This window comes from Phocoena phocoena, chromosome 5 (genome assembly GCF_963924675.1).
Source record: "Phocoena phocoena chromosome 5, mPhoPho1.1, whole genome shotgun sequence".
Classification (NCBI taxonomy): Eukaryota; Metazoa; Chordata; class Mammalia; order Artiodactyla; family Phocoenidae; genus Phocoena; species Phocoena phocoena.
The window spans coordinates 43,068,754-43,082,586 of NC_089223.1; the positions used below are offsets into that span (position 1 = coordinate 43,068,754).

A 13,833-nucleotide genomic window follows, 5' to 3' on the forward strand; every position below is an offset into this window, starting at 1 on the left:
CCACCACCATGCTGGTTTCTAGGCTTGGTGAGATGAAACAACCAAGTAGGTTTATAGAAAAAGAGGAAATTGCCTTTCTTAGGTAGCGGTGCAGCAACTGTGCTTGTGGTCATAGGGGTGGGGCAGAGTGCGCGGTGGGGGGGGGGGGGCATCGCCTCTCTTGGGATGGCTGGACTTCAGTTTCCCAAACCGCGGCGAGGACTGCTCTGCACAGCTGCTGAAATAGGCCGAGGCTGCAGGATACATGGAGATGTTTAGTTTCTAGAGGACATCTGTTTTTCTAAACTACGTATCCCCTTTCCAAAAACTGACAAGCGTTAGTCATCTTCAGCTCGGCACGAACCCACAAGCGTGCGTGTGTGTGGCTCGGCGGCCTTCGGATCAGGCCCCGCCCTCGGGCGCACACTGACACTGCGGGCACCCGGCCAGATCGCGCTTTTGGCCTGCTGTGAGTGGCTTCTCCGGAGCCACCAGTCCCGGGGCCAGTTCAGCTTCCTCCCCTAAAGGGGACCGCCCGGCTGCGCTGTGCCGGAGTGGAGTACGAGGAAGAAAGTTTGGAGTGCAGAGCGGAGTTGGGCCGCCGGAGGAAGGGAACCAGAAGAGAGGGGTTTCCAGTCCAAGTTTGCGCGGCGGAGGCCGCGTCCCGGGGGTGCCTGCCCCGCTTCGCGCTGCAGCAGCCGGAATCGAGCCCTCCCGGCGGACTGGAACTCTCGGTCCGGGTTCCAGGCGGGCGCTAGAGGCTCGACCAGAGGCCGGGGAGGAACTTCTCTTGCAAGCTGTCGCCGAGGGCCCTTATTGTCTGCAGGAACTCTCCGGAATCGGGAGGTGGAGGACTGGATCGCTCTTCCACTGGGATTCGTCAAGAGTTCCGGCGGCAGCTGCGGCGGTTGCGGAGTCTCCCTTTGTCCTCCTAGGACCTCCCTCCTTCCCGGTCTCCCTCCTTCTGTCAGTTAGTAGGTCCTGCTGACCCAGGCGCCGGCGCCCTAGCTGCTCGCAATCCCCCACCCCAGGGTGCGTCCCTGGTAACTCCTACCACCCTAGCGTCGCCACCGAGTCGAGCAGAGGGGGCTGCGAGCAGGAGGGAGTCGCAGACCCCTGGCCGCAGGATGGTGGCGGGGCTCTCCCCGGCGCGCAGTCCCGGGAGCTGGCTGGTCCCCGGGCTGTGGCTGTTAGCTCTCAGCGGTCCTGGGGGGCTGGTGAGCGCCCAGGAGCAGCCCTCCTGCCGTGGAGCCTTTGATCTCTACTTCGTCCTGGACAAGTGAGTGCGGGAGGGAGATGCAGGGTCTTCTGGTGAGAGTGGCACTGGGTAGTGAGCTGTGGCTGGGGAGGCTGAGATGTATGTGCGACCTGGGGAGGGGTGTGGGTAACCCGGTGATGGGTGCCCTGTTGCTATCTCTGTCCGAAAAGCTAGCGCTTTCGGATCTTTGCGGGCTGCGGGGTGATAGGAGGATCCCTGAGCTGCTAGGCTCGCTGGGAGATGGGTAGTCACTGCTGGCCAGTTGTGGAGTTTCTTGGGAAATGGGAGTGCGGCCACTTGGGATAGCCTTCTGCGACCCTGTAACCCAGACAAGACTCTTTCTCGGTCCCTCTGTCCTCAGCGCCTCACGCTGGTTAGAGTTTGCCTGGTTTTTATCCTGATCACAGTGCTTTCATTGTAGCTAGGCAAAGTCTAGGGTTAACATACCCAGTGTGGTTTACATTTCCTTCTAAGGAAGGCTGTGTTTATTTTGAAGAGCTGGGATCCTACTCCAAACAATTAGCAGGCAGGTGGTCCCTGAAGATGGGTTGACTTCCTAGATTCTCGTAGCACCTAAGTTTCAGATGCTGACGCTGTTACTTTGCTTGAAGAAGAGATCAGATTAGGCCCCAGTAAATGTGTTGCTTTTATGATCAGTTCAATTTCCTTTTTCAGGTCTGGGAGTGTGGCAAATAACTGGATTGAAATTTACAATTTTGTCCAGCAACTTACAGAGAGATTTGTGAGGTATTTCTCCCACTTTCCATTTCTAAGCAGGGGAGTTTAATGCGGAGGGAAGTTGGAAACCATTTGCAGGGAAAGCCTTTACTGAAATGTTGATTTTTAAGTGCCTCAATGTCTTATCACACACATGCTGTTATTATTAGGACAGCCCTTCAGTTGTTGAGGGCTTTTTTCATCTGGATCCCAGAAACTTGGCTCAGGCTCTGGGGAAGTATCTTCAGATACAATTACAAATGTCTTTTCCTTTCTGAATTTTCATCTGTTCTGAATTTCAGTTATGCTTTCTCATAATTTACCACATTAAAAATTTTATGCTAATAGTATCCATAACATATTTTCCTTTCCACACAATTCTTAGCATTGTTGAGGTCCTCATTAAAAAAATAATAAGTGTTGGTAAACTTCAAATGAACACGTTAATAACCCACTACCAGGAAAGGCACTTGTGTGTGTTTAAAGAAACTACTGTGTTTACGCAATATGTGGGCGTGTGGTTGGTTTAAAATTTAACTGTTCTATATATGCAATAAGCCTCACTAGGAAAGATTGGTTTCTCTCCTATAAAAAGCATAACAGCTATGAAATCCAGCTTACTCTCTTATTTAGAGGTAACCAGGAATTAGTGGCATCCCTATTTAAAAATAACCTTAGGACACTAGTCTTTTGAGGCTTTTTTTTTTTTCTCCTTTTTTTTTTTCAGAAGAAAAAATGCAATGAGCAAATGCAAGTTTATCCAGATAATGGAAAGGACATGAAAAGGAGCTGTATCATTAAATATTGCTTCTTTCAGTCTTGTTAGCCCAAATGTTTTCTGTAAAACAGGCTTGGATGATCAAAACATTTTGAAAGTCATGTTGCAAGTAACTTCAAACAATCTGTAGAGGCCTAGGCAATCCTTGCTTTTAGTTATTGGCAGCAGTAAGTTTATCCCTATAAAAATGTATGCTTGTCCATGTTTAATCATCAGTCTCCTGCTTAAGAAGCCAAATATAACACTCATTTCTGGACAAGGTCTGAGGTAAACTTGTCTAGGAGAGAAAAATAAACAAGGCCCTAGATCCTTAAATGTCAAAGGCAGAAGAAAGAGTTGTTTATAAATTTTCTGATTTAATCCAAGAGTGTGCAGAGTCCCATAGATTTTGATCAAAAGCAGTGGGTCATTTCAATATATTTCCAAGAAGTGGGGCTCTTATTTGGTCTGGTTTACAAATTGGAATTCTATAATACACAGTTCTCTGGTTCAAGTTTAGTTGCTCAGTTACTAACCAACAGTGCATTGCAGAAAGGAAATAAAGGGTGACTACTGAAGAGAATGACATTTCAAATATGTATAACCCTTTGATATCATTCTGCTCTTCAGTTTGTAGGTCTTACTTTCACATCTTCAGTTTCAGATCTTAGTAAGAGTTGCATAGAGTGTCTTCGAAACTAGAACCCTTCTGTGAGATCAAGGCTTAAAGCTTAAAAGGTGTAGCTAACCAGGGCAGTTGTTGCCAACTGGAGTGTGATATTTGAGACTTGGAAAATTGAAAATGTCTAATCAAAATGTGATTTGTTCTTCTGTGTCACATTGCCCATGACACTCTTTAAGTAATCTTACTTCAGGATAAGTTCTGTATGAACTCCTTTTCATAGCTGTGGTAATTAAATCAAACGGACTGCTCTCCAGCCCTAAAATTGCTAATGATAATCACTCTGAAGGGATTGGCCTCCTAGAAGGAGATGAGATAGAACATCAAAGGAAGAAGCACTTTCTACTAAAAAATTTTCCATTGGCCTAGAATTCATCTTTCTAGTTAGCCTATACCTAAACAGTCCTATGGGTCAGGGAGGAGTGCTTGAGTGCTGAGAAGCACTGACTAAATCCAAAATGACATATGCAGTAATGTTGAGCAGGGTTAAGTGTATCTACTTACGGAGTTCCATTTAAAAGAAGCCTGAACCATTCAGTAAGACTTATTTTAAATGAGACTCCCTAGCTATACATCTGTATTATATCAATATTTCTTTTAAAAATGTTTTAACTGCCTCTTTTCTTATTTTGCAGCCCTCAAATGAGATTATCTTTCATTGTGTTTTCTTCTCAAGCAACCATTATTTTGCCATTAACTGGAGACAGGTTAGTGCATTATCGTTTCACTGCAGGCTTTTAGTAGAGACTAATCTTAAAGGAATGATTGATATTTCCAAGTGGTGATTCAGGCCTCTCAGTGGAATCAAGCAAGTGCACAGACAATTTCGTTCTCTTCACTAATAGAGGGAAAAGGAGGTATGAATAATATAAAAGAGCAGGTAATCTGAAAATCAATATCATTCATATTGGCTGTGGAATGTACAATGAAACCCATATCTCTGCCTTAGTTGTGTATTTACTACCTCCCACTTTTCCCCTCTCTGTTATTGTAAGTAGTTCTACATCTTTCATGTTTAGATGTAATATATTAATCAACCAGGAATTGGAAGAATTTTAGGGAGGAGAAAGATATGGATCCATTTGGATAATCTACTAGATTGAGCAGAGGTCCTGAATCTCCAGTCTTACTCTGAGGTCCACTGATGCTGAATATGTTTACCTTTATAAAGGAACTTGCTTTCATTTTCGTGTGTGTGTGTGTGTGTGTGTGTGTGTGTGTGTGTGTATTTTTTTTCCCAAACTAATATCATAGTATTTTATATGACTATTTCTGTGTCATTTGGACCCATCACTGTGGCAAGTTAGAAGTAGTCTTTGACATATTTTAAAGAATGGTTCTTTCCATAGTGGGAAGGGAGATTTTCTACTTCATTTTTATGTCTACTTCATTTAACACAAAGTATGCAAGATAGTTCTTGCTCAATTCTTGTTGAATAAATGAATGGGTTAGTGTTATTTTGAAATCAAATTTCTCCAAGCTGTAGTTTTAGCAAGGGAGGCTGTTGTATCTTTTTTCACATAATATGTGGATTTCTGAAAAGTTTTGTCTTTAAAGTATTTTTTGTTTCCTTTAAAAATGTCAAGAGGGCTTCCCTGGTGGTGCAGTGGTTGAGAGTCCGCCTGCCGATGCAGGGGACACGGGTTCGTGCCCCAGTCCGGAAAGATCCCACATGCCGCGGAGTGGCTGGGCCCGTGAGCCATGGCCACTGAGCCTGCGCGTCCGGAGCCTGTGCTCCTCAACGGGAGAGGCCACAAGAGTGAGAGGCCCGCATACCGCAAAAAAAAAAAAAGTGTCGAGAAAGCATAATATTTAAAGGAACTCAGGGAGATAACATTTAAAATTCACATAGTTGATTTGGAAAATCAATCAAACTTCTAGTTTCTTTGTGCTTTAAGTTTTACTTTTCCTGGAGAGGAAATCTCTCTGTAGGTGGGAAGTCCAGCTTATGACCTCAGTCTCCTCATTTATATTTCCTCTCATACTTTTTTACGTGCATCTGGGTCTCATCAAGGGCCAGAGCAACAGTAGTCCCTAACAACCCATATACAACAGCTTTTTATACCCATTGATATAACAGTCCTTGCCTTCATGAAAAGAAGTTTTCTCTATTGCCCAGCTTAATTTCCAAAGAAACAACTTTTGATTCAGCCTATCCATTAGGACAAAAAAAGAACCAAGTTAACATTTATGGAGTATGTATAGAGAAAAGGATTTAGAATAATGCCAGACACACAGTAGACTCTCAGTAATTGTCAACTGCATGCATTGTGCCAGGTTCTCTGTTAGGTACTTTACATGTGAATCCTTCAGCACTTTGATAAAGTATAGTCACAGGTCGGCAAGATTGGTATTGCATAAACATGCATGGGAAGGGTTTAAATTGTGCTCATCTCAACTAGAGATTCTTCCCTTATCATTGGTTGAATCTGATAGGGGAAAGGTTAGAATGGGATAAAGAAGCTTCTATTTCAAAAGACGGTGTAATGTTGCACCTAAAAGTTGCTGAACCCATTTACTTGCCAAATGGTCGTGGACAAGTTACTTAACCGCTTTATGCCTCAGTTTTTTCCATTTATATAATGATGATGATGGTGGTGGTGGTAATAATAATAATACCTACTTCTAAGATTGCTGTAAGAATTAAAGTCAATGAATGTGGAGAATGTAGGACAGAGTCTGGCATATGTGTATTCAAGAGATGAGAGCTTTTTTGTTGCTATTATTATTATCTGCAGCTAGGGAGTATGTAGTATTTTAATGATCAGGAGGAATTATGCTTATATAAAGGGATTATTACACTGCTTGAAAGGATTTATAATAAAATTCCAGGAGGAATTTTAATAATGCTACTTGCACTTTTTTTTTTCCAATATAGTTGGCTCCTCTGGTTCTTTTTAAATAGAAATAAGTTCAGTTTTAACAAATTGCATGATTTGGCACGTTGCATTACTTTGGGGTGGCAGAATGTACACTGAGAGGGCCTGGGTTAGAGCTCCAGTTTTGCTACTTACTGATTAGAGACTTGGGGTAAATCATCTACTCAATGTGTTCAGTTTTTATGTTTATAAACTACAGACATAATCTACCATGTTTTCTTAAGAGATTTGTGAGGATCAAAAATAAGACAATGCATAGAAAAGTTTTTTGTATATCACAGAACAGTCTGCCCTAAAGGATTATTTTCTAAACCTAGTTGTTCTTTCACTAATTTTATTTAATTAAATCAATGACTTTTCAAATTTCTATGGTCCTCTATATTTGGATATAATGTCACTTTTCGTCCATTATACAATTTTAAGTGTGTAGAAACCATTCACATATTTAGATGCAAGATCACTGAACAGATGTTTCCACAACTATTGGGGATTCTTGTTTCAAGAGCCTAGAAAGGAGAATTCTATGTATAAACTTTCTCGATGTCACACTAAGAGATCTGAGTGCATGGAAAATGCAAAGGTCAAATATAGCAGGTTTCGCAATTTTGGTTCTATTACTTATAATGCGTCAGTACCTTGGTAAATATGAGAAGTACCTCTTTCATGTTTCTCAGAGTGTTGCTAAATATTTTCAGTAGAGATGAAGCAAGATTGGAAGAGAGTAAGTCCTTACAGTAGGGCTGTGTCTTCTGTTAGGGTTTCAGTATGAATTCGGTACTATGTAAATGCATGAATAGAATAATACACATGGCAAGAAATGATCAGTTATGCATTTTATATACTCATGATTTAAAAATATTATTATTTTGAATAATTCAATTTGAAACACTCTCTTTTTTTCTTTTGCCCCCATGATTTTTATCTTCCATATATCTGTTAGTCCATCCATCTACCTACCTACCTACCTGCTTTGCCTGCCCTATCTGTATATGATGTATTGAGCATTGTAGACTCTGGAGGTAACACAAGGATGAATAATCTTTGTGACGATAGGGGGCTGTTTGTGTACACAAACACATATAGCTCAGGGCTGTATTATAGGATCAGGTAAGAGGAAAGTGCTGACTGTTGATTCAATATGGAAATATCCAACCTCTCAATATTAGAGAATTTGAGTCAGGACTAATTTTAAAGGATATTCTTAGCTATTGTGTTGCAAAATTGGGGGTAGTGAATTATGCTTAGTTCTGCTTAATGTAATCTTAATGATGTAAAAGTGAGTTAATCGAAAACATTTAGTGAACAATTATGTGTCAGATATTGTGCACAATGCTTTCCATTCATTACTTCACTTAACCCTTATATCAACTTCATGTAACAGATACTGTTATCTCAGCTTTATAAATGAGGAAACTGAAGCTGAGAAAGGTAATGTAACTTGTCCAAAACACACAATTAATCAATGGTGGGGAGTATATTAGCCAGAATGGTCTCTTAAAGTGTAAAGTAGATCATGCCCCTCTTGTGCTTAAGACAATCTAATGGCTTAGAATAGAAAGCACACGTTTCCCAATGGCCTAAAAGCCCTACCTGCTTGCTCACCCAAACCTTTCCTACAACACTGTATGCCATAGCTTTGTATACTGGCTATCTTTCCATTCCCTGAACAGACCAACCTTCTCTCTGCACTAGCAGTTTTGCTCTTTGTCTGCCCCAGATCATCCCCTGACCAGCTCATGCTTGTTATTGAGGCCTCATCCCACGCATCACCTCCTTTGAGAAGCCTTGCCTCACCATCAGGTGTAAAGAAATCCTGCCTCACCTCCCTGGTAACGTCTCACAATACTCTATTTAGTTATCACTTTTTGAAATTGTTCTGTTAATTAATTTTATCTCCATAACCCTAATGTAAACTGCATGAGAGCAGAGGGGTCCTCTTTGTCTTGTTTACCTTCACCCATATTTCTAACACCTAGAACAGGGCTTGGCCCGTAGTAGATGCTTGTAAATATTTGTTGAATGAATGATTGAGTTGGTCTGACTCTAGAACCTGAGTTATTAACTGCTATCATATATTTTCTCTCCTTGAGAGGTGATAAATGATGACTTATATTTGCTAATTTTCTCATTTTTATTGTTATAGATAAGTTACAAACATTTCCAACTCTCTTTTTGTTATAATTGTCCCCAAATTGAAAAAGTCATATAATTGTTTGACCTGAGAATAATAATCAATTACTTAGGAAAAAATATTCCTTAGGCAAACTTGTGGGAAATTAAAGAGAAGTGGTTTGATTAAATTTATATGAAAATTTAAATATATACACATTTCTATTATTTGAAAGGATTTCTTCTAATTCCTTTAAATCTGAATTAAAAATTTACTTGTGATAAAATAGTCTTTTATAAGAGTTGGTAATTTATAAATTGGTTCATTCATTTTGCAGTGAAATTTGTCAGTATCTGTAAAAGTTTAGAAGTCTGCTATCAGCAATTCTACTTTTTAGGACTATACCCTACTGAAATACTAACACCAGTGTGCAAAGATAGGTATGTGCGAAATTAAAAACTGCAGCATTGTTCATTATAGTGAAAATTGTAGTAAATCTAAATGCTCGTCAATTGATGATACTATAATAAATTTAGACATAGAATGGGGTACTACACAGTCATTCAAAGAATTGGAAAATCCATATATATCACCATGAAAATATATCTAAGATATACTAATTGAGAAAAGCAAGTTGCAGAATACTCTGTTAAAGATGATAAATCAAAACAAACCAAAAATTTACCTGCTTTTATGGTGTGTGTGTGTATAATAATGAATGCATGGAAAAATGTCTGGAAGTTGAGCAACAAGTTGCTAACAACAATATTGTCTTAGCAGTGAGATTCAGGGTGGGGAGAGCCTTCATGTTTTTAATTTCCATACATCTAGGTTATTCAATTTTATTTCAATGCCAATGTAATACTATTATTAAACAAATATTTAAATTAAAAATAAATGTTATTGACTTCTGTAGCCAGAGACAGCTATCGTGGAATCAAAATGGAACTCAAGGGTTGGAAAGAGTAAGCATTAGGAATAGAGCATATTCAGCTGTTAACTTGGAGGATCCTGAAGGCTCCTTGTTAAAATGAAAACACCAGGATTGGACTTTGGGTCAGAAAGACATAGGAGCTGTATACTAGCTGTGTGACTTTGGACAAGTTATTTCACCTCTTGCTGCCCAATTCGCTTGTCTGCTAAAAGGAGCTAATCATTCCTACCATATAGAAATGTTGGGGTGATTAAATGCATACAATGCATGAGAAGGCCTAATTGATGACTGGTTGGGAAGGAGACTGAGGTTGAAATGGGATTTGGAGGTTATCATTGTACCGCACCATCACCATCATGTGCCAGGATTCTAGCAGAAGTTTGGAGAAGTCAAGTGACTTTGCTCAAAGTGACACAGCTAAGGAGTCAGAGCCAGAATTCACACCTGGGTGTGGCTCGTGAGCGTGACTACCTAAGCACTGCACTGCCTCAGACTCTCTCTGTTCCCCCTTCTCCAGTTTTCACAATTAGTCAGAATTGTCATAATTCAAAGACATATTCATCCTCTAAATGTATTCTGTTCTCTTACAAACCAGTGACTCGGTGAGAGGAAGTGACTCTATTGTTTTCGTTTTGATTCTATTAGGGAAGTAATTATTCCTGTTTAGAAAAGTCAGTTTTGGCCACACGTTTGGTAATCCTGAGAGGTCTGGGCATGGCAGCATCTTGGATTCTGGTTGTGCATATGTGAACAGTTACTTTCAGTGAAGTCCCATATCTGATTAATGAGTGTGTTCTAGAAAATTAAATACATTGTTGCTTGTGCCTGGAAGACAGACCTGGCACACTGAGGTGGTAAAACGCAGAGGTTGGTTTCTCATGGCCCAGTAAGGCATTGAACGGGGAAACGGAGTATAAGCATTCAAGATACAGCAGATGTGAACTTTAGATGTGATCTGTGTACCACACTTTGGTAAGTGTAGACTAGATTGGAGAAAAAATTTTCACGAACCCAGATTGTATGGGGCATTTTTTAAGCAGATATTTTTGAATCTAGGACTTTACCTTGGATTCATTGGTGTGGAATCTGGAGAGACCTTGAGAGAGACCTTGGCATATATTGGCTTTAGAGTGACATGTTAAGTAACGAATAAGCAAGTTTTTATATAAAGTACAAGTTACTAAGATGTAACTTGGGATGTATTAGAAATGTTTGTGTCTGGAAAAATCATCTTTTACTCTTTTGAAAACTTAAAAAATTTTTTAAGTTGAGGAGCTAGTAGGGAATAATTTTTTTTTTTTTGGCAATTTGTCCTTCATACAGTACGTTGTATAGCAGTATATAATGACTCAATTAAATAGATAGCTAGGATGGGTATAGTATTTGACTGAATGAACAAATTTCCCCACATGTAATTTTTCTAATTTTGTCAGACTGATTAATATTGTGGTTTATTAATGGAAGGAGACAAAAGTAGTAGATAAAGTTCATTGAGCACTTACTATGTATCAGACATTTTGCTAAATGCTGTGTGACCTCATAGGGGACTTTGTGTGTATTGAGCAGCACCCTTAACAATAGCTTCACAACAAACACCAAAGTAGTTTCGATATTGCTGTTCCTCGTAGCTGAAGACATAACGCTGAAGCCATAAGACTCAGTGAAGCTGATGTTCTAAGATGATGTTGGATTGGAGCCGATCTCCTTAACATACCCATTTTTTTCTTCTTTTATTTTTTATCATTTTCTCCCTTGCTTTCCCTTAAAGTTTTCTTTAAGTCACAGTATAGATGGATGAGTTGTGTTTTTCACCTGCTACATAATTTTGTTTCCCCCTTTGTTTACCATTTACTAATAGAGAAATTTAGAACTTATTTTTAGTTTCTTGGGATCCTTCAAAGACCCTATCTTGTTTCGGTTTCCATTTCCCATTTGGTGACACTTGTTGATGGAGGAGAGGCTGACAGATTATGTAGTTACTCTGGAAAGTGACAGACCAGGACTCAACGTATGTTGACATTATTGGCTATGGGCAAGGAACACTTTTCCTCTTATGACTCTGCATCTGTAAAAGTAATGATGCAATTCAGAGCAGCTTAGAATATTATGGTGGCAGGTATGGGTACACATAGAAAAGCAAAAGGTGCTCTGCTTCCTCCAGTGAAATGAGCTAGCAGAGACCTACCTTCCCAAACACTCTGAGTCCCACATTTGGCAAGTTCTTTCAGCTTAGAGTCTTCTGCTGGTGTTGTCTGGTCCTCAGAAGTAATGATGAGCTGAATCTGAACTGAATGGAGAAGGTGATTTTTACCATGCAAAATTTGTTTGTGTAAACTTGGATTTCAGTTGTCTTTTTCATTTCTCTTTTGGCAGCAAACATTAATGCTTGAGGACATGCTGCCACTCAGTTTTGTGAAGTACCAAATATTTGGTTTTTATCTGCATTCAGACAGAATCAGTTTCAAGTTGTTTCTGTAGATATTAAAACATAAATATTTAGATAAAACAAGTTTATAAATTATGTAATTTACTCCATCATCTGTGGAATTATGAATTTTTTTCCTATGGTAGATTGAAAAATTTATTAAACACTTACTTTGTAAAAGGCATCATAATAAGTAGTTAGCGCAGAGTTGGGGGATACATTAAAAATAATAGATGTGGTGATAGTCCACTGTAAACTTCCAGTCTAGTTAAGAAGTAAAAAAATTAAATTAAATTCATTAAATTATTTTTAAGTAGAATGTTTTTAAGAAGCAGAATTATTCAATGTAGTAAAAGTTGAACATGAATATGTTTGCGGCACCTTAGAAAAAAAGAGTACATTGAAGTTAGAGATAGGTTCAGAGTAGGTAGATTTTAAACCAAGGATTAAAAGAGACAATCAACATGGGTTGGTGGAGATGACTGAATTAGGAAGGAGGAAGATTAGGATTATACTTTGAAAGTTGTCTTGTGTTATCTGGAAACTTCTTGAGATGGAGAACTTGTCTGATAATAATTTTCATTACAATATTAAAATAGAATCAATAAGTTACTTTAAAAATGTGAATGCGGCTCTGGTGAATGACTCATTTATTTCAAGTATTGGAAACACAACATTGCGGATGACAGAATAATTTTTTTTTTACTATTTTTGACATTTGTTTCAATAGTGTATGATATATACATGTCATACACATATGTGTATGATATACTTATGTATGTATATACACACACAAATATATATATGTACATAACATTTTGTGTGTGACCCCAGTAAGTTCCTTGATGTTCAGATAATATACTTTTTACAGTTAATTTTTTAATCTATCATCCTCAGGAGTGTGGATGCTCTTCATGTTTTATTGAAAGCATTATACTTCAGTTTACCATATCATGACTTTTTTATTTAGAAAGATATTTTTTTGCTTCTATTTAAAGGCTAAAATTCTGAAAATAATATTTTTCAGATCTCTCCGGATCTTTTAATTTTTAAAAGAAAATTTGACTTTATTTTGGATTGTTTTTGCAACACTTGTATTTGTGTCTTAAGATTCTTGTGATTTATTTTCAAAGGGGTGTCTGGAATCTATATTTTAAAAACCTGAAAAATGAGTCTTTTACTTATACATACAAAATAGCTGTTAATATTGTAGTCATACTTTGTTTATACATACTCCATTGAGACAGCTAATTAGTCATGAGAAAGATTATTCTATGATTTTTCCTCTTTTTCATTTATATTGTCTCTGTCAAGAACCATTATCATCCATCCATTCATCCATCCAATCATTTATTCTTTCATTTGTTCATCAAATATGTATTAAGTACCTACAATATCCAAGAGAATGAGCTGGTGTCTGGATGGGTGAGAAGAAGCCACAGAAGTGACTAGATCACGAGACTTTGGGAGACAAATATAGGAAATGTTAATTTCCATAAGTAAGGGTTAAGTAAGGTGCCTTAGGAATTTGCAGATAACACAGAAGATTTCTGACTTGTAGGGGGGTGGGGTGAGTGCTGCAGAAATACTTTTTCACTTAAGTTGACCTACTCCATCCTTGTTTTTTTTGAATGCAGGAAAATGTTTTACTTCTCAGCATTTAGTAAAACAAATGTGATAGAAGATATCTGTTCTCAGCTCAAAATGCTTAGAATATGCCTGGCTTTTTCAAGACATTTCACATTGTTAGTACTTTTATTTTTTATGGTTACAATACAGACATTGTTAAATACTCATTAAAATGACAAAAAGTATGAGGAGCTATCTGCCCTCAAAGCCCATGTTCTTTCCTTTCCTTCTTACTAAAGAAACTTTAGTTGCAAAACTGCCATGCTTTTTGAGAAGTGCTTATGATGATCTTTCTTCATTTTTCTTTTGTTTAATTTGACACTATATTATTTTCAGAGGCAAAATCAGTGAAGGCTTGGACAATTTAAAACGTGTTAGTCCCGTAGGAGAGACATACATCCATGAAGGACTAAAGCTAGTAAGTTCTTCTACATTTATGAGTATGGGAGAGAATGTTTTCTTA

The 13,833-nt window shown here is 38.6% G+C and overlaps 1 protein-coding gene across 1 annotated transcript in view; it reads left to right on the forward strand.

The window, feature by feature from the left end:
• The first annotated feature begins 969 nt into the window (after nucleotides 1–969).
• ANTXR2 (ANTXR cell adhesion molecule 2) overlaps nucleotides 970–13,833 on the forward strand; it is a 156,448-nt gene continuing 143,584 nt past the window's right edge. The window contains exons 1-4 of the mRNA XM_065877428.1: nucleotides 970–1,258; nucleotides 1,913–1,984; nucleotides 4,029–4,100; nucleotides 13,707–13,788. Of these exons, the coding sequence (XP_065733500.1) occupies nucleotides 1,107–1,258; nucleotides 1,913–1,984; nucleotides 4,029–4,100; nucleotides 13,707–13,788 (378 nt within the window). The 5' untranslated portion in view covers nucleotides 970–1,106. The remainder of the gene's footprint in view (nucleotides 1,259–1,912; nucleotides 1,985–4,028; nucleotides 4,101–13,706; nucleotides 13,789–13,833) is intronic.